Genomic DNA, 24,501 nt, shown 5'->3' with positions numbered 1-24,501 from the left:
TATTGAGGTCAAACTGAGGTCATGTTCGAGCAAAAATGAGCAAAAACACGCAATCTTGAAACGCTCACCAAATCTACAGTTATCAAGCAATTTCAAAGTTCTTTATATGGTCTAGTAGACGAAACGCGGCGCTATAAAACTGCTATCTCGGATTTTCAAAATTTTGGGTTTTTGACCCAAAAATATTCAAAAAATTGTTTTTTTAGAAAAAAAAACAAAAAAAAATAAAAAAATCCGAATTTCGAAAAAAACGGAATATATGTGATAATCCCTGCGCTCTTCTATATACATTCAAAATTTCAGATCGATATCTCGTTTTTTGGCCAAGTTATAGCGAAAAAACTGTTCAAAAATGATGACGTCAAATTTTTGAACTCAATTTTTAGCGATTCTAGACCACGTACGGCTAAACAAAGACCACCATTTGAACTTCCCGTGACAAGCTGCATCGATTCGATACCCATTTTATGCAAAAATATCAACTTTGAAATCTGACCCAATTTGACCTGACCTTGACCTGACCTTGACCAAAACGTGACCTAAGCTGGCCCCAAAGGCTGCCTGACCCACATAATCGCATTTGTCATGTAAAATGGACCATAAAACATGTATCACACGACACTTTCATATTGTGACCCCCCGGTGACCTGACCTCTGTGACCTGGCCTGGTATCAGTGACCGCAAATAGCAAAATATGTGTTTGAAGAACATTTGCTCATGGATGATTTTCAATGAGATGCATTTTACTCGATTTTACAACGCATTTCTTAAAATGCCTGTAAATGGTGAAAATTGGACCTTTGACCTGGCCTGTGACGTCATCGGTTTGACCTAGGTCAATAAAATTGGGTCACAAGGTAGTTCCCTGATAGGGCTATCAAACACCGTTTGCCGCTTGTCGCTAGGTTGCGTGGTTCTCGAGATCTTGGGGGGGGGGGGCAAAATGCCCCCCAACGGGGCGCGTTGCTCGGCAGAGCCCAACGGGGCGCGGGTTAATTTTTCTCCCATTGACTTATCATGGGGAGGTCACAAATTGATCTGACCTTAGGTTATTGATATCAAAAATCAGAGATATGCATTTTGTGCATACTATTACTCTTATCAATCGTTGAAAGTTTCAAAGCGATCGGTCACTCGGTGTAGCTATGGCAGACATTGAAACTTGTTACGAGGTGTGGTCGGTCACCTGAAGTGACCTGGTGACCTGACCTTGCATGACCTTAGCCTGAAATTATCACAACATGTGCAGAACAGATTATGATAAGGTGTGCTAAAAACCACAGCGGGACTGTTCAACCCCCCCCCCCCCAAGCAGGGCGCGGGTTAAAAGAACTTCGAAACTTCAAACGCGCTTTGCGTCTCCAGTTTTTTTTTTTTTAAGGGGAACGAGACGTAACAAAACATGTAAGCGAATCCGCTTTGTCCTTATAATATATCTGGCTCTTTTGCTCTTGAAATTCATTTCTGATTTTTTAAAGCAACTAGTCTTTCACTCCTTTACCTTGATTCTATTAACCCGCCCCGCGCCCCGCTGGGCTAATCAGCCATACGCGCCCTGCTGGGGGGGGGGGGGGGCATATTCTGCCCCCCCTGTCTAACTTCCGAACCGATGGTCGTAGAAAGAGGGGGAAAACGGCAATCGAAAGCTCTCAACAAGGCCGATCTTAAGAGCTCAAATTGTTTGCTTAAGTAGGTCAGAGGTCAGGTCAAGGTCAGGTCAAGGATACAAAATGCAAGTTTCTACAGTATCGGCCTTGCACCGTAGTTGCCGAAGAATGGACTGAGACTTATTGCCCAAAACGTGTTCTTAGGCTACCAAGACAATATTCGTTGCATACGATATCATTCAAAGGTCAAGGTCAGGTCAGGTCACCAAAAACAAAATATAGAAATGGCATGTGTGACACATGTTTTATGTGTCATTTTATTCATGGAATTCAATGGGCACACTCAATAAGTGATAAGGACCACCTCTGGATGAATTTCAGGTCGAGGTCAGGTCAAGGTCAGGTCAAGTGAGGTCAAATTTTGAAGTTGGTTGTTAAGGCCTAAAAAGGTGTCTACCCGATGCAGTTTTTCACGGCGAATCGAATGGTGCTATTTTTGTTTCCGTACAAGGTCTAGAACTTCCAAATAAATCATTTTTTTCAAAAATTTGTGTGTCGTAACGTCATAAAATTTTGAATAACTCCCACATTTTTTAACCGATTCTTCTAAAAATTGGTATGTAGGTGCACATAGACCACTTCTCTGACATATATTCCGTTTTTTTTTTTTATACACTCAAAGTTTTGGATTTTATAATTATTTTCCCAAAAAAGTCAGTTTTTTATAGAAAAAAATGGGTTAAAATCCAAAGTTTTCAAAAAACCGAGATAGCCCTTTGAAAGACAAAGTAGAATCACGTATCAACTTTTTTGTTACGTCTTGATTTTTATTAAAATGAAGATGTTAGCGGGGTTTGACATTTTGCCGTTTTTGAGGCGAAAATGACGAGCATGATGTCACTAAAACGTCATTTTCTCAAAATATTTCGGACGGATTTCGCTAAAATTTTCAGGGAACGTGTCACATTGATGCATGAGAAGGTACTGAAAGTTTGACGTCGCTGGTGTAACGCGTTTAGCAGTTATTGGCGAAAACCGGGATGGGGCAGATTCTGCCCCCCCCCCCCAGCGGGGCGCGGGATAACCCTCGCCCGCACATGCCATTTTCCCATCCTAGAACGCACATTGGGGGGGGGGGGGTTGCCACCCCCCGCGCCATTTCGTTCCTGTTGGAGATAGAGCTTCGCCGGTAAAGACCAAAAAGATTCTTTGGGAAGAGACGAATCCAATGATCCCCAGTTTTACCTTCTCAGGTCAGTCATTGACCTTCCAGGTCAGGTCAAACTAAAAAATGTTGCTGTTTTCGGTCACCGTTGGATATCAAGTGCGCTGCTTATCATATACCGATGACGGTGCCGTTTTCTGGTTCCAAGCCAGCTAGAACCTCTTTGTCACACACTATGTACCCGACCAGGTTTTTGCTGCTGAGGTCTTTTCAGGTCAAGTTAGGTCAAGGTCAATGATATGTGGCCAATGATATGTCAATGATATGTGGCCGGTCCCGTAGCTCAGTTGGTAGAGCGTTGGACTCCGCGTGGTGAAAGCACGCGTTCCCGGTTATAACAGTCCGGGTTCGAAGCGCGACGGGCGCTTGACATTTATGGGCCTCCTGACAGGTATGGTTGCGGTTGGTGGCAGGCCGTAGCCAGGCGAAGTCAGTGAGGGGACCGGCCGTGCGCGGCTATGTGCGCACGTTAAACTTTGGACTCTAAATTCTGCCATAGAACCGAAATTGCGCGATCGGAGGGTAGAGGGCAGGGTCACCGCAACAAGCTTCGCTTAGCCGCGGCCCTGTCCTTGTGAATCCTTACCATCAAAAGTTTCGGACTAATTTTTTTTTTTTAATGTGTTTGTATGTCTGTGTGTATCTGTGTGTATACTGATGTGTGCACCAATTGTTTATGTGTCCATATTACATGAAATCATGATCTGAGAAGCTTTTACGAAAAATGCAGTCAAAAAACCTCACGAAAAGTAAACTCAGCTTGCCTAAAACGCAATTATTTTCGATGACCTAAGTTGACCTTGACCCTGACCTTGACATCTGTACATCGTCGAACAACATGTTCCATGATAGGTGGGAGGTAAGACTGGCAAAAAAAGGCCAAAATCAAGGTGTAAAAAGCTCATAAGGCCCATGGCAAACGCAAGATGCTGAGAATTGGTCATTTGGGTCATGACATGACCTGAAAAATAAGGTCATATCTCCGAAACCAAAAACCACAGAAACTTGAATTTTTCAGCGGACATCAAGAAAGGATAGAGGAGCAGCTATACGAAAAATCAGGCTTCTAGCTCTAAAAATGTTGAGTGCAGAGCAGAAAGACTATCTGGGGCGGGGGGTGGCAACCACCCCCCCCCCCCGTGCGGGCGAGGGTTAAAAAGAAGTCCCAAAATAAATTGAGTAGGTGCAGTCTCGATGACCGTTATGTGTTGAGGTCATCGAGACTGCATAGTGTGCATCTTGATGTGATCTTTCGAACGCCGTTTGAGTTCTCTGATCCGACTAGTTATTGGTTCCAAGGCCCATTGGTTCCGTACGGCGGGCGTCCTTTGCGCTCCCCCATCAACAGGACCTGTGACCTATTAGACCCCAACGGGGCGAGGGTTATATTAGGTCAAGAATGTCGAAATTTTCCAATTGAGTTGTTGCATGCAGCTCTGGCGGCTTAAAAACAGGCATACCGAAGTCGGTGGGGCTATTTTGATACAAGCTCAGCAATAGCACCACATGCAACACACGTAGTTGTAGGTAAGCCGTACAAGACAGAACATTTTCTTTAAAATGTTATAATACGAATGCTCTGCATTAGTAATGTCATTTTCACTGCGTGATAAACTATTTCATAGCGCGACACCCTGCAAAGAAATGACAAAAAAAAAATCAAACGGTTTACATTGTAGGAAACCCTGCCGATTTTCCTGACCCGCTGCATGCCGTGACCGACCCGATGCCGGAGAGGTGTAGCGGGACCATCACATGGGCCGGTGCTCGGTGGCAGCGACGGTGGCGGCTCCGTCCGATGACCGATAGGGGACGGGCCGGCGGGCCCCTCCGTGCCGGCCTGTGATTGGTCGGAGCCGCCGCGCCAAGGTGACCCGGCCGGCCGCCGCCAGCAGCCCGGCCCCGCCGGCCGCCGAGCAGACGCCATCTGCATACAGACTGGCTCGGCCGGCCCAGCTGCCAGCGGCTGTTGGAGAGTGCAAGTGGTGTCGCCCTGGCGGGTATGTCTATGACGGCCCACGTTCATGAATCCAGTCTCCAGAGGGCAAAAAAATCCCAAGATAGCAGTTTTTATGAACAAGGATTTTCTACAATAACTTTTGACTCAAGACAGTGACGCCATTCATTTTGCCAGCATCCTGTTCCGCTCGTTGAGACGCGTCGAATGAATTATAATTTGACCTTTTTTTGAAATTTTACCTTAGGTCAAGGTCATGACCTGACCGGAAAAGGTCATGTTGCATATACAGTCGATCCGTATCGTCGAGCTGAACACATCTGAGGTGTTTTCATCGCTCTAGGATGTCTATCAAGATTTATTGTAAAAAAAACTGCTGGGGACCTTTCATGACCTGCCTCAGGGGCATAAGGAGAGGTTACGGGTGCTATTTTGTTGTTCACAGCTTGTCAAGTTTACCTGTAACTCGATGTTAGCGAGTGTTTGGGATCACGTTCGTTCAAAAGAGATTCTTCAATTTTCTCTCATTGACTTAGGTATAATGGAGAGGTCGCAAAATTGACCTGACCTTAAATCACCAATATATAAATTCCGAGATATACATTTTATACATACGCTGAAAGTTTCAAGGTGATCGTTCAGCCGGTATAGCTATGACGAGGATTCAAACTTTTCTGAGGTGAGGTCACTTGACGTGACCTGGTGACCTGATCTTGGGAGCCATGGGTCTGAACTTTTCACATGTGAGGCATGAAAATGTGTGCTAAAAACCGTTCAAACACCCCCGGCCCGGCGCGGGTTAATGTTTTGAGTCGAAATCGGCCGAATATGACGTCACTCTAACCGTAACGTCATTTCTGGCCGGCTTATGGTAACTAATAGTTTCACACAAGACAAGGTGATTCATAGTTCATACAGCCATTCATACAGCCATTCATTCAATTCATACAGCCGAAGGTACTGAAAGTTTCGCGTCGATAGCGGTTTAGAAGTTATTGCAGGAAAACGAGAGGAAGCTATTAATAGCCCCCAGTGCACGGTAGGCGATCCGGCCGGTCTAGCCTCGCGAAACCTCGGACACTTTTTTCCGAAAATTGGAAAACAACGCACATTAGTCGACAGTAAATTCATCAATGATTACGGTAAGTGCATTTGCATGGCTCAGGAGACATTTTTCGTTGACAAAAATATCGTTAAAGACAGCATCATGGTCTGCGGCAACAGGACGGCCGTCAGATCTAACTGAGCGCATGCCGCATGGAGCAGGCCCTCTTTTCTCTCGACCTTTGGTTTCGCGCAATTCTCTTAAAGTGAACCCCAAGTGAACCCCGACAAAACTCAGCTGATTGTTCTTGGCAGTAGACAAAAAATGCGGAAGGTTACACCTCTCGGCGTGAAATTCCGCGAGCGTACAATATCACCGGTATTGTATTAGAAGTAAAAAAAAAACTGAGGGTGATCACGATCTTTCCTGGGACGCCCATGCATGTGCAAGAAAGCATAGGCGGCGGAACGGGGAGGGCCCCGGGGCACCGTGCCCCCCTTTTTGATTTTGGCATTTTAACATAAGCGCTATGGGCGTTGCATGGAAAGAATGGGACCAAAAGTCGGCAGTGCCCCCCCCCCTTAATTAAAGGTGTTCCGCCGCTACTGCAAGAAATTACGTGCAAATGCTTCGGGATCCTCATTGGCCTGTCGCACATACGTCATTACCTTCCGGCCGAGATCTTCCCCGCCATCGTAGCCGCCCTGGTGCTATTGCCTCCCTCCCGCGTCCGCTATTGCCTCCCTATGTACGGCAGCGGCAGCCGGAAGAATCTTGCTAAGATTCAAAAGGTGGTCATTGATCAACTTTGCCGCATGTGTCGTCTCATTTAGAAGGAAGTTCAGCCATTTTGCAGACGTTCGGAGGGCGCTGGGATGGCTCGATGCAGAGGATCTATTCAAATATCATACGCCCGCATTACTCCACAAAATTATCAAATACCATACACCAGTGTCGCTTTAATCCTTTATCCGAAATCGTGAGACACGAGTTCGGAGCACTCGTCAGGGTGGCGACCTGCGACTGCCACCTGTCAGGACGGAGGCTGGGAGGCGCCGATTTCTGTACTATGGCCCGTTGCTATACAACCAACTGCCAGCTGAAATGCGTACGATGTCAATCGGTCGTTTTAATTATTTTATCAGGCAAGTGATAAATACGCAGCATTAATAATGCACTGTCATCGTCACTTTTATCATATTCTGGTTTATTTTTATCATTTTTATCAATGTTAATTCGTACCGCGTCTGTAACGTGTGGAGCCGTCCCATCATTGTACCATGTGTTTTACCATTGACTCGGCAAGGAAAAGCCACTTCTTCGTGGTTTTGCCCGAATAAACGGTATTGGTATTGGTAAAGCCAAAACGTTTTAACTGCAGATAAAGGCAGGTACTGTTTTCTGACAAACGACCACAATTTTCACTTTAGAGGGGGCCCCAGAGGCGAAGAGGAGGCCCTCTTATGAAGAGACCCCCTACTTCGGCTTGCCATCCCTGGCAAAAATCCGTGGCGCCGCCCCTGCGGAGATCCCAAAATATAAACAAAAGTAAAAGTCTAATATCTTGATAACCGGTGTATATTTTTCGGTAAATTTGGTAGATATTCGTTTTTGCTCTTTCTGAACCGAACGACATCTTTTTCATGCCAATTCATTAACTTTTTTTTGAAGGTGGGAGGGTCCCTTAAAGCTACCTGAAGTGCTCGGGAGTGTGCTGAACTATGGAGGTGGATCTGACTTCCGGCAGCTCCGCGGGAGTCCAACCGGCGCACGTGGCTGTACCGGATCCGGCCATCGGTCTGCCACGAGCCGTTCACGGCGCTGGGCCAGTGCAACGACACCACCATCCGCTGGGACGACGAGCCGCCCAACCCCAACCAGGTGAGCCGGGCGCCGCGCCGCCCAACCCCAACCAGGTGAGCCGGGCGCCGCGCCGCCCAACCCCAACCAGGTGAGCGGGCGCCGCGCCGCCCAACCCCAACCAGGTGAGCGGGCGCCGCGCCGCCCAACCCCAACCAGGTGAGCCAGGCGCCGCGCCGCCCAACCCCAACCAGGTGAGCCGGGCGCCGCGCGCGGTCTGTTGGCCGGTCGGTCCGTCTGCCTGACCCCGGCCCGGCCGGCGCGGGTCGCCCTCTGCCGCTGGCGGTGGAGGCCTGGGAGATCGCGGTCGGAGACACTTTCCACAATCCACATCCAGTGACGTCCCCTTCAGTAAGGACAGGTTAATTTGAAGAGTTTATCCGCATGTCAAATCTTATATTTTTAATAATAATGCTATGTGTCCTCGCGGCCCTCTAAATCATTGGCTGTAAAGTACTGTACTTCTCGCCATTGGTGCCCGTCTCTACGCGCGCAGGTCCTGTTCTACGCCATATGGTATACGCTTCTTCTAGCTATCCTCGTCCGCCGCCTCCCTCACAGACCCCGTGGTACAGTACCTCTAACTGCTGTCCGCGGTCCGCCGCCTCCCTCATAGACTCTGTGGTACAGTACCTCTAACTGCTGTCCGCCGACTCCCTCACAGACCCTGTGGTACAGTACTTCTAACCGCCGCCGTCCTCCGTCTCCGCTCGCAGACCCTATGGAGGCCGTTCGAGATTCCCAGCGGCGCCATGGACTTTGTGTCCGGCCTGCACACAGTGTGCGGCGCCGGTCACCCGCGCGACCGCTGCGGCCTGGCCATCCACGTCTACTGCTGCACCGTCGGCATGGCAGACACGTGCATGTACAACAGCGACGGCCACTTCCTCATCGGTGAGAACGTCAGATCGCCGCGCCGCACAGTTCTAGAGCGCCGCCGGGCGACATCGTTCCGTTGACGACACGTTATTTTGAGGTAACGAAAAATGTTGATCAAGTCTTTGACTCAAGACTCGAACAGACTGATTAAAATATGCATTGCTAAGTTTGGTCAGTTTCAGCCAGAAAATGTCTTTGAACATCACTTCATTTAAAGGTCATATGTCATAATTTGATTTGTCTCCAGTCTCCACTTGTCTCGAGCAGCTTCCAGACCGATAAGCCAGTTCAACATGTGTCACGCGGGCCACCCAGTCGGCCGTTTTTCTCGGCGAGAAGACCGGCCTGTTTTGTTTGGTAAATGTTGGTGGTTGTAGTGAGGTACTACGGGTGCTGTCGGCGCGTGCCGCTCTGTGCCGGAGTGTTTTGTGTCACGGCTGTGGGTCTGTGCTGTGTGTCCGCAGTGCCTCAGCAGGGAGAGCTGCACATCACCACAGAGCTCGGCAGGCTGGCGGCCAAACCCAACGAGATCTGCGTCATCCCTCAGGGCGTCAAGTTTGCTGTGGACGTCAGCGGTCCGAGCCGCGGCTACGTGCTGGAGGTGTACAACAACCACTTCCAGCTGCCCAACCTGGGCCCCATCGGTCAGTTCAGCCCTCCCAGCTGCCCAGTCATCAGTCCAGCTCAGCCCCTACCCCATCAGTCAGTCAGTCAGTCAGCCGTCCTTCCAGCTGCCCAGTCCAGCTCAGCCCCTACCCCATCAGTCAGTCAGCCGTCCTTCCAGCTGCCCGGCCATCGGTCAGTCCTTGCAGCTGTCCAGCCATCAGTCCAGCTCAGCCCCTACCCCATCAGTCAGCTCAGTCCCTACCCCATCAGTCAGTCAGTCAGTCAATCAGCCGTCCTTCCAGCTGCCCAGTCATCAGTCCAGCTCAGCCCCTACCCCATCATCAGTCAGTCAGTCAGCCGTCCTCCCAGCTGCCCAGTCATCAGTCCAGCTCAGCCCCTACCCCATCAGTCAGTCAGTCAGTCAGTCAGTCAGTCAGTCAGTCAGTCAGTCAGTCAGTCAGCCGTCCTTCCAGCTGCCCAGTCCAGCTCAGCCCCTACCCCATCAGTCAGTCAGCCGTCCTTCCAGCTGCCCGGCCATCGGTCAGTCCTTGCAGCTGCCCAGCCATCAGTCCAGCTCAGCCCCTACCCCATCAGTCAGTCAGCCGTCCTCCCAGCTGTCCGTCATCAGTCCAGCTCAGCCCCTACCCCATCAGTCAGTCAGTCAGTCAGCCGTCCTTCCAGCTGCCCCTCATCAGTCCAGCCCAGCCCCTACCCTATCAGTCAGCTCAGTCCCTACCCCATCAGTCAGTCAGTCAGTCAGCCGTCCTTCCAGCTGCCAGTCATCAGTCCAGCTCAGCCCCTATCCCCATCAGTCAGTCAGCCAGTCAGTCAGCCGTCCTTCCAGCTGCCCAGTCCAGCTCAGTCCCTACCCCATCAGTTAGTCAGTCAGCCGCCCTTCCAGCTGCCCGTCATCAGTCCAGCTCAGCCCCTACCCCATCGGTCAGTCAGTCAGCCGTCCTTCCAGCTGCCCTGTCATCAGTCCAGCTCAGCCCCTACGGCCTACCCCATCGGTCAGTTCAGCCCTCCCAGCTGCCCGGCCATCGGTCAGTCCTTGCAGCAGCCGAACGGCTCGGCCCTATCGTCAGTTCGATCCCCCCAGTCGCCCAATCATCAGCCCTTCCAGCTGCCAGTAATCAGTCCTCCCATCTGCCCAACCATCAGCCCTTCCAGCTGCCCAGCCATCAGCCCTCCCAGCTATCCAGCCCCGACCCATCGGTCAGTCACTCAAATCGCGACACACGGTTTTCACGCGTGCAAATTGCTTTTCCCTTCTCCCGTTGGAGTATATGACATATTTTTTGCTCCTAAGCCGCACCTTCGAGTTGGGAGCGAAACAGTATGCCATATATTCCAATGGGAAGAGCGAGACTGCGACTTGTGCGCGTCACGCGTGAAAGCTGTGTTCCAGCCTTTAAATCTCTCTTAGTCGATGTTATGTTCTAGTAATCTTGAGTCGATGTATTGTTGCACTCGTAGGCTTGGCACCCACTGAAAACTAGCCCCATTTTTTACGTGCAACTGTTCTGCATGATTGTTTGCATTCTCACACGTGAAGCAGTTCTGCTAAAGGATAGGTAAAATGTTGAAGTCGTTTTTTAGAATGCCAGCTGCATCATCTCGGCTACAATCGATAATATGGAAGGTAATAGGTAGGCATTATCCCGCGCCCGGCTGGGGGTCCTGGATTTCCACGCCCTGCTGGGGGGGGGTGTTTGAACACCCCCCCCCCCTTGTAACTCGACTCCTGGGCCACGTAGCGATACGCGGAAGGCGGCGTTCGAAAGAGCGTCAAAAATAATGACGAAATCACTTCGGTCAATTTTTTGGTCAGGTCAAAGGTCAGGTCACCAGAGGTCATTGAAGGCAAAATTTCGCCGATTTCCAGGTCGAATATCGAAAATTTCCAAGAAGCCAACGCATAACTCGGGAACCAATAGAGCTACAGCGCCGCGGAAAAGCGCATTCGATAGCCCTATTAACGCCCTTTCTGAGTAATTCTCTCAGATTTGACCTAACGTCAACGGTTTTGCCTGCAGGGGGCAAAAACTGCAAAAATAGCCGATTTTTTCGGAAACAGTTTTTCGGCAATAACTTTTGACCCAAGCCTTGTATGAGCTTACTTTTACCGGCATTGTGTTCCTCTCGTCAAGACGCATCGAATGAACTATAACTTGACCTTGAAAGCTCAACTTGAAAATTTGACCTCAGGTCAAGGTCATGACCTGACCGGAAAGGGTCATGTTGCATATCAGTCGATCCGTATCGTCGAGCTGAACACATCTAAGGCGTTTTCATCGCTCTAGCATGCCTCTATCAAAAGTTATTTGCGAAAAACTGTGAGATACCATTCGGTTACCTAAGATGACCTCAGGGCATAAACAAGGGTCACGGACACCATTTTCATGTTCAGTGTGTCTAAACCACTTGTAATTCGGTGTTTGGGAGTGTTTATAATGTCTTTCGTCCAAAAGAGGCGCATTTCAATTTTCTCCCATTGACTTATAATGGGGAGGTCGCAAAATTGACCTGACCTTAGGTCATCGATATCAAAATTCTGAGACATACATTTTGTACATGCTGCTGCTCTTAGCAATCGCTGAAAGTTTCAAAGCGATCGGTCACTCGGTGTAGCTATGACAGACATTGAAACTTTTTATGAGGTGAGGTCACTTCAAGTGACCTGGTGACCTGACCTTGAATGACCTTGGTCTGAAATTTTCACAACATGTGTAGAATTGATGTATGATAAGGTGTACCAAAAACCACAAGGGGGTGTTCAAACACCCCCCCCCCCCAGCAGGGCGCGGGTTATATGTAATCATAGACCTCTGTACACCAGGTGTACAGAGGTCTATGATGTAATGTATATGTACAGTGTGTCTACAAAATAAGTCCTTTCCGTATGCGGGCAGGTGGCGCCTGAGTAGCGCTCAGGCGCTAACTGCCCACTGGTAACCCGCTTACGGCGGGGACTTATTTTGTAGATCTAACTGTACTTGCTCACTTAGGTTGGTAGGGTAGACCGGGGCAAGTCGCCCCGCCGAGGTAAAACGCCTCACCGATGTTTCTCGGAACTGGCAGGGTTCTGGGGAAACATCATCTCTTCTATAAAACGTGCACTATATGATCATTATATGAGCAGACTGGAAAGAAATTGTGATGACTCTTTCGGGAGATATAGCCAAAAATGTGTTTTTTGAGTGATTTTTATGCTTTGTTGTCAGATTATGAATCATGGCGTTCTTTTATGGTCCACATTAGGTTAACGACTTTTATGTATTTTGAACAACTATTGTCTAACGCTTATCATGCCGGGTTGGTTCGTGTTAAATTATGTCTTACTGGAGTGCAAGGCGTTGTTCTCTGACCGAACTACGTGATGGGGTAAAACGCCTAGAGGTCTGCAACGGCCGGCTGCAGCCGCGGCTGGCTGCAGCCTCACGGCTGTGGGCCGGGGCGGCTGCAAATATCTCCAAGAACACGGCTACGGCTGTGGCCACGGCTGTGAGATTTCAAGCTCAATCTTAAGTACTCAAATGTAAAATTTTAAATCCTTAATCTTACATTCTGATAAGCAGTCTAGCCTGTAAAAATCATGCAAAGGATGCCCAGCAACATTGAAAGTGGTGAAGCCTTTGAAAACCTGCAATGGTTTTATCATTTGCTGTAGGGGAGTTTGCACTCTGGTACAGAATACTAATTATTGGTACCAATTGTTCCCTCATCATCAAGAGCTTGACAGTTTCAGAAAATGCAACATGTTACATTGTCACATCCCTCTCAAATAAATCTCACCCGGTCATTAGGAGAGCACCTTACAGCTATTGAAGACGAGCGTGCAATAATTCTTTCAGGTAATAGAAAAAGAAATCACGCCTAGGTAAAGGCAGGTAAAGGCTTCATAAAATATTATCTAAAATAACTCTTAGATGTATTTCTGGATTTTCGGCAAGTCCAATTACATAATATAAAACTGGCGCTTTATGTTCTAACTGGTATGTGAGTGACCGCTAACAGAAAGTGCTCATCAACGAAGCCAATGGAATTAGACTATAAGTGAGCATGAACCTTACTTACGGTTAATTCACATGATGGTGAAAATCCTGAACACGTAACTTACATGATGGTGAAAACCCTGAACACAATATTTCTTACGCGAGCTGTTGACTTTACTAATAAAATGACGTCTTCTTCTGAAAATGTAAAAATTTGATAATAAATCTTTGTTTGAGACCAAGTTTTTAATTGTATAGCATTATTATTCATAAATAATAACTTTTATGGCTGTTAATAGTGGCGCAAAACAATTTATTGCCACTTCTTTGCTATTGACGTCATTAAAAACTCAAGTAAAATTTTTGATTGAAAGAGGCAATTGTGGCTCGCACGTCCTTGGGGATTTGAGCGAAGATCATTATTTGGAAAAATCAAAGTAGATGAATGTTTTTCGTTCTTGGATGCTCACTAGTGTTTTGATGCCTTGCATATCAAATTAGTTTGGGACTTGCTCAGAAGGCTGCTTCAAGCCTGGCATATCACACCCCAGAAAATATGCAAGGTAAGAAAGAAGCAAGAGTTTTGACTAGACAATCACTGTTTGACAGTCCATCAACTTCAGTTTCATTTTCCATACTTAACGTTGATAATGAAAAGCATCAGGGTCTATTGTTCTGTCCCACAACCATGCTTCAGGATTTGGCATTAGATGTCTACACTTGGTCTACACTGCTAGTGCTTCTATTCTGGTTCGTTGTTTATGTTTTCTGTTGATGTAGGTACCTACCTACCCATCTTTCTTAACCCCTTGCAAGGGCTTGTGTAGGCATTCGTTGCGCATCAGGCTTCAGGCCTTCGGCCTAAAGCCAGATACACAACCACTTAACCTATGATGCTTCATGAGTTTGAGAATCTATAGCCCATTGCAATGTGCTTTTGGCTATATGTTTCAACTAAAAACAACTTATTATATACTATTTGGTTGCATTTCATTGAAAGTATCCACGGGCGGCTGACGGCTGGCTGCCCACAGTTTGCCACGGCTGTGGGCGGCTGTGGATGTGGAGCCACGGCTGCGGGGCGGCTAGGCTGTGGAAAATTGCAGCCGTGCAGAACTCTAAAAACGCCCCAGTAGGTCGCGGGGCAAAAAGCCCCTGGGCCCAATCTTATAAAGGTTGTGCTACCAAATGGCGTACTATCATTCCACCCCACTCTATTTACGGCACCCTATTCACGCAATCTTATAAAGAGAATAGTATGGTAATTCTATTCACGCCATTTTGCCCACAGTACAAAACAACGCCAGCAGGAAACACGCAACGTGATTGGTCAATGTCTTGTCGACGTCGCTATTGGAAATTATGCGTACTGTTTGCGAACAGCAAAAGTTATGTGTTTTAATTTTTATTGGGCATTTATTTCTTTTAGAGACACACATATGTGTAATAAACAAATTATTTATGGAAAACGTGATAGCAAAGTATGGAAAACACCAACATGCTTGAAGAATTCTCCTGAAAAGTGGATTGCCGACCAAATAAATTTCAGCGAGGGCATTCTCGCGCTCAGAAAATCGAGAAAATAAAGTGTTTCTTCAACTTATCATTTGCATTTATTTGCTGTTAAGGCATTGCAATAAATTTGTTAAAGAATTATTTAAATAATCATTTAATCATAGCTCGGCTACTCTTTCAGTAATTGAAGTAATACCGCTGACAATGAAGCTCCTACAATTTGAGCATCAGGATGCGTACATTAGCTGGATCAATTCAAGATATAGCTTATTTTCCTTCTTGTCTTCATGAAGATAAAGCTACTAAAATTCGAAGATTACGTACATGAACTGAATTAGGTCAAGTTACAGCTTATTTTCCTTCTTATTCAAGCATAGGTACCTATTACCTAGCCTAAAGCTAAAAAGCAATTCCTCAAAAGATTTAAGTACCCAGTCTACATATCAAAGCTATATCAAGAAAAATACTTGGTTCAGAAGTCAGATCAAGATGCAGGAAGAGAAACAACAAATTGATCACTGATCAGTGACTGTGCCAAAGAGAAAGTGAGGAAATACGAATAGTGAGTAGGCATTTATAATTTTTTGACAAACTAGGGTATATCATCATTAATTTAAATATCTAATCAGAAGCCATGAAGTGCCCGTTATTTGTGTCATACGTGAGACGTGAGAATAGGCTAAAGACCCATACCGATTCTATAATGCAGTGGCTGCCGAAAATCTAAGACGGTTACTAATGCTAAAATCCTCTTAAAAATCCCCTTTTTATTTGAAAAATAAAGCCATATAACGATGAACACTCGTTTTTATGTGGTTTAGTGTGCATTTAGTTCCTGGAAATACATATTTTGAAATTGATCGTTGTCTGTATAATTAAGCATCATTATAGTAAATCATGAGTTAATATGTGGAGGATGTTTTAATCTTAGAAATATCATAATGTAAAATATTGCATACTTATATCAAAAGAACATGGAATTTATCTTAAATCAATTAAACTGTCTGAGAAGCTCGTCAAAGTACGCCACAAATTCTGGCGTGAAATGGACGCCGCTGAAACCGCAAACAGCTGATGATTGTCGGTGTTTTGAGATGTGCACAGCTGCTCACGGTTAAAATCAGTTTACGGTATCCTCAAAACCAGCGGCTACCAATACCGTAAAGAGCGTGCCGTGTTTTCGATTTCACAGAGTTTTATAGGATTGCGTACTATATATCCAGCCTTAGAGTGCTGCCATATCCATTTCACGGCGTTTATAAGATTGGGCCCTGGGGCGTTTTACCTCTTGTGTTGTTGGGGCTACCCACTTTCTAATGTTCGGTAGCTGGCGAACATTAAGTTTCTGTGCCTTTATGTGTATTTTTCTCAGCAACTGGATGGCAAAGGAAGTATTTTGTTAACATTTGCATTGCAATAATTTATTATTTGGTCTTATGAGGTAGGTGAAAAACCTGCTCATACAACAGTGTCATATGCTGAGCACCTGACAGGATGGAATGTGCTAACTTCAGTGCCGTGCCTCCAGATGTCTAACGGACCTCTCACATAAGATTTAGCCAACTACCATGTTAAATCTTTAATCTAAGGTATGGGGCTACTTGCCCCAGGCCGTGGGGCGTTTTGCCCTGGGGTTGGGGCAAAATGCCCCATTTGCAGTTGCTTCACAAATCACTTCCTAGCTTGGAGTCCGATCATAAGTGAATCAATTTGAGGGGTGCAATTTAAAGTAAAATGTCCAAAGAACGCATTGAGCACAAATTTGGCCTTTCAGGTGATGTGGGACAAAACTTATGTAGCAAAATAAATTATCTGGGGCGTCTTGCCCCAGGCTACCCTACTCTTTGGTTTTAAGTTTGTATGACCAGCAGCGATATTATTTCTTCGCACTGATATCTTCACATTGGAACGGCTTTAAGGCAACTGTGCGCTGCCTGAAGTCCACCAAGCATGTGCGTTTGTACACTAACTTCATTAAGTAACTCTTAACGCAAGTCCAAATAACCTATTATGAAGGTGGCAATCAGTAAAATTAACGAGCCGCATTTTTACTGCTGGTCGTATAGAGAAGAGACCCGCATTTGGACCCAACAACAGACGCTAACTGACGATCGGCTGTGACGTGTGACCGTCAGGCGCCAACGGTCTGGCCAACCCGCGGGACTTTCTGTCGCCGTGCGCGTGGTTCGAGGACCGCGACGGGATCGAGTTCCACGTCATCTCGAAGTTCCAGGGCAGCTGGTTCCGGGCGCGGCAGCAGCACTCGCCGTTCGATGTGGTCGCCTGGCACGGCAACCTGACGCCGTACAAGTACGACCTGGCCAACTTCATGGTGATCAACGCCACGGCGTTCGACCATGCGGTGAGTCGGAGCCGGTGCCAGCGGGAGCTTATCGAACTGCCCCTGGTCTCGGATGTTTGAGCTGCTATTCATTTCCATTTCATTGTTCAATGGTCATTTAGTTCTTTACTGATGTCAAACACCCACTTATTGTTGCTTGCAGCTATGCATTTACATTTGTCATTTATCTCGTCGCCTTATTTTGTTTCAGGACCCGTCTATTTTCACGGTTCTGACATGTCCGTCAGAGCGACCCGGGACTGCCATCGCCGACTTTGTCATTTTCCCACCGCGCTGGGCCGTTCAGGAGCACACCTTCCGGCCGCCCTACTATCACAGTGAGTGTGACAATGACCGCCGTACCATCACAACCAGTGTGACAGAGACCAGCACCTCGCAGCCGCCATGTCGGAACTCGGCCTCGGCTCCCGCCTCTGATTCGGAACCCACAAAGGGGCAGCTGATCTCAGACTAACTCCGAAAATAGTCTCGTGATGCTTCGCTACAAAAATGCGTATGTAACGTTATAACGGTGTTAATTTAAACATCGCCCGGCTAGAGGCTTTTCTATATACTGCCAACAGGCAGGGACGAGGGAGGTACGACCCCTCCCCCGGCAATTGGCTCTGATTGCAATAACAAGCGCCAAATATTTAGGCCTGTTGAACCCGTAAGAAATTTCACCCGTGCGCAAAGTTGATGACTGGGTCAGGGGATACTGGAGAACCAGGCTAAAGCAGAATGAAAGGCGTCAGCAAGTACAACACGTCAATGGGCATTAAATGGAGTGCTATTTTACTAGCTAGAGTTAACTTTCAAGGTTCTGTTTGAATAGCATGACAATAGAAGGCCGCGCGATGCATGTGCCAACTAAAATATGCTAGCAATGACGCCTGATGTGAGTTTTGCTGGATCATTTGATTTATAACAATCGGGTACATTGCTGGCAGTCCTGTGAGATAGCTCACTATGTTTGCTTTTAATTTAGTCTGAACCTTTTAAATGAAAAGATTCATAAAGACAGAGCCCAGTCAACTAGAGCTTATTGTGTTGAGCCTGCCCCCCTACCCTCCGATCGCGCAACTACCGGTCTCTGGCAGAATTTTGAGTCCGAAGTAAGTAAAACGTTCGCATACAGCTGCCTACGGGCGGTCCTGACTTCGGTCGGCTACGGCTTGCCACCAACCTCAGCCACACCCGCCAGGAGGTTCATAAACCGTCGTGCCTAAAACCGGGCGCCCGTCGCGCCTCGCACCCCGAACCTTTTCAACCAGGACGTCTGCACAGAGTCACACACACACACACAGAGTCCAGCGCTCTACCGACTGAGCTACGGGACCGGGTTTCCGTAAGATGTAATTTTCAGTAATTCTAAGATGTAGCGTAATATCGTGAGAAGGGAAGCTGACCCCGCCGTCCGGGTGGTGGCTGGTTGCAGGGAACTGCATGTCCGAGTTCATGGGGCTCATCTACGGCGCGTACGAGGCCAAGGAGGACAGCCTGCGTCCGGGCGGCGCCACCCTGCACTCGATGATGACGCCGCACGGCCCGGACGCCCAGTGCTTCGAGGCGGCCAGCACGGAGCCGCTGCAGCCCAAACACATCGCCGCCGGCACCCAGGCGAGTCGCACCGCGCGCCGCTCGGCCAACACCGCCGACCGCCGAACGGCGTTCAATCTGTGGCCGCTCAGCTACACACAGTTTGCAAGAACTAACACTTAGACCACGTTGTGTTGCACTAAATATAAATACAAACGTCTAGTTTTGAACTTATACATATGGAGCGTATGTATATTGCATATTGAAGAAATGATCGATTGGATTTCACTTACCTATCAGATTCCTTGCTAACCTCTGTTTAACGTTTAAAGGGACCCTCCCACCTTAAAAAAAGTTAATGAATTGGCATGAAAGTGATGTCGCTCGGTTCAGAAAGAGTGAAAACGAATAACTACCAAATTTCATCGAAAAATATCCACCGGTTTACAAGATATTAGACTTTTACTTTTGTTTACTTTTTGGAATCTCCACTGTTCCTAGCGACTTTATTTGAAAGTGCGGCACTTGTTGCGCGCAAAGCAGCATATGCCACCGCGTGCTACAAAACGTTTTAGTCAAACATTTAAAAATCGTTAGATATCTGCGCTGACGTCACACATTCAGAGGGGTATTCCTATGCATTAGCCCCTCTGAATCAAAATGCTGCAATTTTGAAATTCAATATTTCCGATTTAAGGCATTTCTCGATGTTGTGAGTGCCGAAACCGGTAATTGTGAGCCAGGGACCCCATTTTGGCTATCTCAACTCAAATCTAATGTTAAGGTGGGAGGGTCCCTTTAATAAAAACTTTCCTTTTTCCATTCACCATTATGTGCGTTTTACAGGCATTCATGTTCGAGAGCTCTCTGGGCTTGGCCATAACGACATGGGGTCAGCGGACCTGCGACAAGATATCAAAAGACTACTACAAGTGTTGGCAGTCTCTGAAGAAGCACTTCAAATCACCTGAAAAAGGTGAGTCAACAACAAAGAGGTGTTGGGATTGGAAGGAACTGTCTAGCGTTCATTCCACTTCAAGGAATCAAACCGTTGCATCTTTACATAGATGCTGTCAGCCGCGGCCCGTGGAGTGACTGTGAAGCGTACTAAGCCGATGAATCAGTCACGTGGGGCTACCGTCATTACTCATTAATTTACTTACCGTTTTATTGGGCTACCAATGGCGTCCTGTTGATGTCTCGGTGACGTCCTGTTGACGTCTCGGTGGCGTCCTGTTGACATCTCGGTGGTGTCCTGTTGATGTCTTGTGACGTCCTGTTGATGTCTCGGTGGCGTCCTGTTGATGTCTCCGTGACGTCCTGTTGATGTCCCGGTGACGTCCTGTTGATGTCCCGGTGGCGTCCTGTTCATGTCCCGGTGGCGTCCTGTTGACGTCTCGGTGGCGTCCTGTTGACGTCTCGGTGGTGTCCTGTTGATGTCTTGTGACGTCCTGTTGATGTCTCGGTGGCGTTCTGTTGATGTCTCGGTGGCGTCCTGTTGACGTCCCGGTGATCTGTTACAGCTGAGGAGTGAGGTGGAGAGCTGTGCGCCGCGGCCGCGAGGACCGTTCGGGCGGGGAGCGGCGCGGCTCTGTCACTCGCCCTACAGTGGCCGTCACAAGTGCTTCCATGAGGTGTGAGGGCAGGCGACAGCGCGATGCTCGTGGCCTGCGGGTGACCTGGCGGCCGGCGTAGGGAGACTGTGCTCCGACCACGGCGGCCTGCCGCGGTGCCAGCCATTCCGCTGTCCCAACACGACAGCGGCGTCGGCAATAGTGCCAGTGGCCACGATATGGGCAATAGCTGCGGAACCTGTGCTGGTGGTGGTGGTGTCTCCGAACATTGCAATACTCTTACGACTGCTGAATGCGTTCCAAGGTGGTGGATTTCGCCCAATGAGTTAGATTGTATGGATATCAGATATGTCGTAGGCATTGGCTGAAATCCGATATTTCATGAAGCGTCTAGGCATTATGTGGAATGCCAGCAAAGACTGAAATCTTCGTAGAAATACGCGCATTACAGCGAATGCCTGAAAATTTATCGTTTTCATGAAATCCCAGGCGGAGACTAGGCAATCGCTGGAATGTAGTCGAAACTAACTGAGTACAAACGTGTCGCCTAGGCATTACATGAACTGCCCAAGTGACGACCGGCACTTTCTGTAACGATTGCCGTAGATGTGCGAGTTCCTGCGTCTTTTTCGTATAACAAATATCTCACCGATCGAACAGGACATGATACCATCCGTGGCGAGTTGGCGGGTTCAAATCCCGTCGGGCCAAGTTCATTTCTAATTCTAACTCAAACATGCCATAATTTAGCCTTACCTAACCTATAACCTAAAACCTACCTTTATCTACATGACAGATCAAACCGAACCTAACGTGTTATGTGAAAAGTAGCTAGGCTAGTTCCGTTTAGGTTGGGGTAAGTTTGTGCCAAGCTAGAAGCCTTTGGATGCGAAAAAGCGCGGGAACTCGCAAATCTGCGATAATTGTTAAGTGCCGGTCGTCACATGGGCATTTCATGTAGTGCCGGGGCAACGAGCCAACGAGTGTAGGTAGTTTGACTCAGGCATTCGCTCTACCGCGCGCATTTCTACGAAGATTTCAGTCTTTACCGGCCTTCCACGTAATGCCTAGACGTTTCATGAAATGCCGGATTTCAGCCGATGCCTACGACAGATACCTGACGTCATTGATACCTGACGTCAATGATAATTCGGCCGCGTCGAGTGTCTCAGATATTCAATAAATGTGCGATGTGCAATACTCGTATCAAAGCCCAGGTGTCTTTATATTGTTCACAGCTTATCAAATATAATTTGTCTAAGCTCAGAGGGTTAACACTGGTGACTCGCCCGCATTTGGCAGAGCTGGGCATTGCGCAACTGAAGTCCGCAATTCCGCAACATTGCAGCCTGCAGACTACCGTATATAGGGCCTTGCGGACTACTCTCTTTGTAGCTGAGTTACGGATCGGCTACCAGGCCCAAATAGTTGTGGAGTTGCGAGTTGCGGAGACGAAAAATTCTACAGGGCAACCGCCAGCCACTGGGGCCGCCAGTGCCACTGAGATACAGGATTGACACGAGATGCATGTTCCAGAACAAGTTCATTGGGGTTATCTCGTTTATACTGATCAGTGCTTAGCAGCATGACCCTTTTGGGTCAGGTCGTGACCTTGGTGTGAGGTTAAATTTTCAAAATTGACCATTCGAGGTCATATTTTACATATTAGTGTCCCAAAATTTATTTCTAGCTGGGGTGTCAAAGGGGAAAATTAACCCTTAAAGAAGGGGGAGAGTATAAAAAGGCTGGTTATTTACATAGATCCACAGAGTGGAAACGGACCAAAAAAGGGGGAGTGTATGAAAGGGCTGGTTAATGGTTATTTAGATCCACAGAGTGGAAACGGACCAATGGCATGTTTTTATTATAAAGTATAGAATGTATGAGACATGAGTTCAAACCGAGCATACACACAACTGCTTTTTCTCGAAAAAAGTAAACCTTTCTTGGTTGGGAGTGGAAAATTGATCCTCAAAATTGATGAGAGTGGAAAATGAATTTTATTTGGATGTCATCAGGAGCCAAACAGGAGGTCCAATGGACCCCCCCCCCCCCTCCTCCCCTTATGCGTTCGCGGCTGGCAAAACACCAATACGGGCGAGGGTTAAAGGAAAAGGGCCACCTTCGTGAAATATGAAGATATCGTTGTTTTTCATTTTGACACTATTATTTTTCATTTTCTTTTTAAAACTGGTGCCAGAAGTGCACAATTCGCTAAAAAGTATTTAAAACTATTAAACATATTGGTACTATGTTGATACTCTCTACGGCACCTACTGTATGATGGCATAGCGATGACGTCACACTCAAACCAATCAGCGTTCAGAAGACAGACTCGTCGGATTGTGTCAGATAAGCTGATTGGTTAAAGCTGAGCTGGTTGGAGCTGATTGGTAAAAAACCAAAGCCTCGCCGCGGGTGGCTGTATTGTCGGATAAGAACGCATTCCTGGGATAAGGACGCATTCCTGGCGTATTTTCTTTTAAAATTGCCGATAACTACGAATGGAGGCCGAAATCGGCCGTAAGGAGGTAGTCAGATAGGCTTTCGGACACGGGCTACAAGATGGCTATCTCAGTTTCAATCCCCATGTTAAAGGTGGCCCTTTTCCTTTAAACCTTTCTCTTAGGGCTCTTACTTCCTAGGCTTCTGAGTGGCAAGATAACCCCTCACCAGACTCTAAGGCGAGTGAGCGAGTGTCCAGCGACTGAATCTGTATGCCTGTGTTTCTTGCCCCCGCAAGTTATTGTTTTAACCCGACTCAGACTCTGGACTCATGGGACTGTAATCGCCACGCCCCGTGTGGATTGTCCATGATGGTAATACATGCATACACGCATACATACAAGGGCCACATTTACGTCTCTAAGGAACCCCATGCATGTCCTAGAGGGTCCTATGTCGACCACGGAGCAAACCATGAATGATGCAGCGCCCCTAAGATGCTAAGTTGATAGGTAAATGAATTCTGAAGACTCCTCTTGTGGTGTCGTGATACCGGCCCTCCCCCCCGGAAGCGGAGCTGAGCGCGCCCTTGCGGCGGCCAGCCGCCGCCGATCAGCCAGCTGGCCTTGAAAGGCAGTCGCCGGCCGCCGGCCGCGGAAGGGTATATAGGGCCTTGCGCGGAAGCAGGTGTGCGCGTACGACCAGGCGTTGATAGAATACAGACTGCCCGTTGAGTCCCTAGTGTCGCACCGGGTTCGCGAGCGGACGACCGAGGCCGCCACTGAAACGAAGGGGTGGCGATATAATAAACTTGGCGACAGGGATGAGATGGGAGGCTGGAAGCGAAGTGTGGATTTCAAGACCGGAAAATGGCGGCGGCTCGGGGAGTTCTACGGGCCGGAGTTCGCGGTAAGTCGGCAGCGCTCGGGTAAACGAGTGGCGGTGATCCGGCAAGCGAACTGGACAGTCAGTGACGGAGCCGAGGCGTGTGGTGTAAGCACGGGGATGCCGGCGGTCACGGTGATTGATGGGCGCCGGGCTGGTCGGCGGCGGCCATGTTGTAACGTTGTGTACGTCGCGGGGGCGTGCTAACGGAGTCGGAGGGAAGTGTTTTGTAACGGAGTGCTTAGTGCTTAGTGTAGTAGCTAGTACTTTTTGTTTCTGCCTGCATTGCATTTCGCTCGCCAGTAGGGCCGTTATTTTTATTTCTCCCGATTTTGTGCGGCGAATTCGGCGCGGAAGTGAGCCTGGCGATAGCGGCTGACACTGAAGCCTCTGATTGGTCGACCGGATCAGCTGGCTGTGTCGGGCCCGCTGATTGGCTCAGGTGAGCGGAAGTAAGCCGTCCGGAGGTGCTGGCTGCGACGAGTCCGCTGGTTGGCCGGGGAAGCGCGCGGTAACCGCTCAGGCTCGGTTCGTTGGGCCTGGTCCGGCGGCCGCGGCGGACGATCAGCTGTTCAGCGCCCGGCAGCGGGATGGAGCTGCTGGGAATGCAGCCGATGGCGGCGGCACCGTACAAGCCGGGCAGCGATTTTGAAAAATGGCTGCGAGGGCTGGAACGTTATATGGTAGCTGTCAATGTACAGGGAACGGCAAGACAATGCGCAATGTTGCTGCATCTGGTTGGCCCGGATATAGCGGACATAAGTGAGTCGCTGCCCGACGAGACAGAGGATGGTCAGGTCGACGAGTTCGTCCGTCTGAAAGGGAAACTGACTCGATACCTGGTTCCAGTAAGAAATGTTGTGGCAGAGCGGGGAAAATTTGAGAAAATGACAATGGAGGCTGATGAGAACCTGGAGGGTTTCCTGGGCAGGCTGCGCACTCAGGTGATGCGTTGCGGATATACGACAGCGGAAATCGACCAGCAGCTGCGAGACCGCTGCGTTCTGGGCAGCAGTGGCGAGCTGCA

At 48.2% G+C, this 24,501-nt stretch overlaps 1 protein-coding gene across 2 annotated transcripts in view; it reads left to right on the top strand.

Moving 5' to 3' along the window:
* The window catches only part of LOC122393281 (homogentisate 1,2-dioxygenase-like), a 31,414-nt gene extending 10,004 nt beyond the window's left edge, over positions 1-21,410 (top strand). Inside the window, exons 1-9 of one of the 2 annotated variants that reach the window (XM_043389176.1) lie at positions 4,738-4,833; positions 7,583-7,716; positions 8,412-8,589; positions 9,039-9,218; positions 16,826-17,052; positions 17,243-17,369; positions 18,470-18,651; positions 19,417-19,546; positions 20,094-21,410. In XM_043389176.1, coding sequence (XP_043245111.1) covers positions 8,448-8,589; positions 9,039-9,218; positions 16,826-17,052; positions 17,243-17,369; positions 18,470-18,651; positions 19,417-19,546; positions 20,094-20,104 — 999 coding nt within the window. In that variant the 5' untranslated portion in view covers positions 4,738-4,833; positions 7,583-7,716; positions 8,412-8,447 and the 3' untranslated portion in view covers positions 20,105-21,410. Of the gene's footprint in view, positions 1-4,737; positions 4,834-7,582; positions 7,717-8,411; positions 8,590-9,038; positions 9,219-16,825; positions 17,053-17,242; positions 17,370-18,469; positions 18,652-19,416; positions 19,547-20,093 lie in introns of those variants that run through there. The other variant, XM_043389175.1, reaches the window with a different exon arrangement.
* Positions 21,411-24,501: the final 3,091 nt, after the last annotated feature.

The sequence above is a fragment of the Amphibalanus amphitrite genome, unplaced genomic scaffold, assembly GCF_019059575.1.
Source record: "Amphibalanus amphitrite isolate SeventyFive unplaced genomic scaffold, NRLGWU_Aamphi_draft 000527F_arrow, whole genome shotgun sequence".
NCBI lineage: Eukaryota > Metazoa > Arthropoda > Thecostraca > Balanomorpha > Balanidae > Amphibalanus > Amphibalanus amphitrite.
This window is presented reverse-complemented; position numbering and strand designations above follow the sequence as displayed.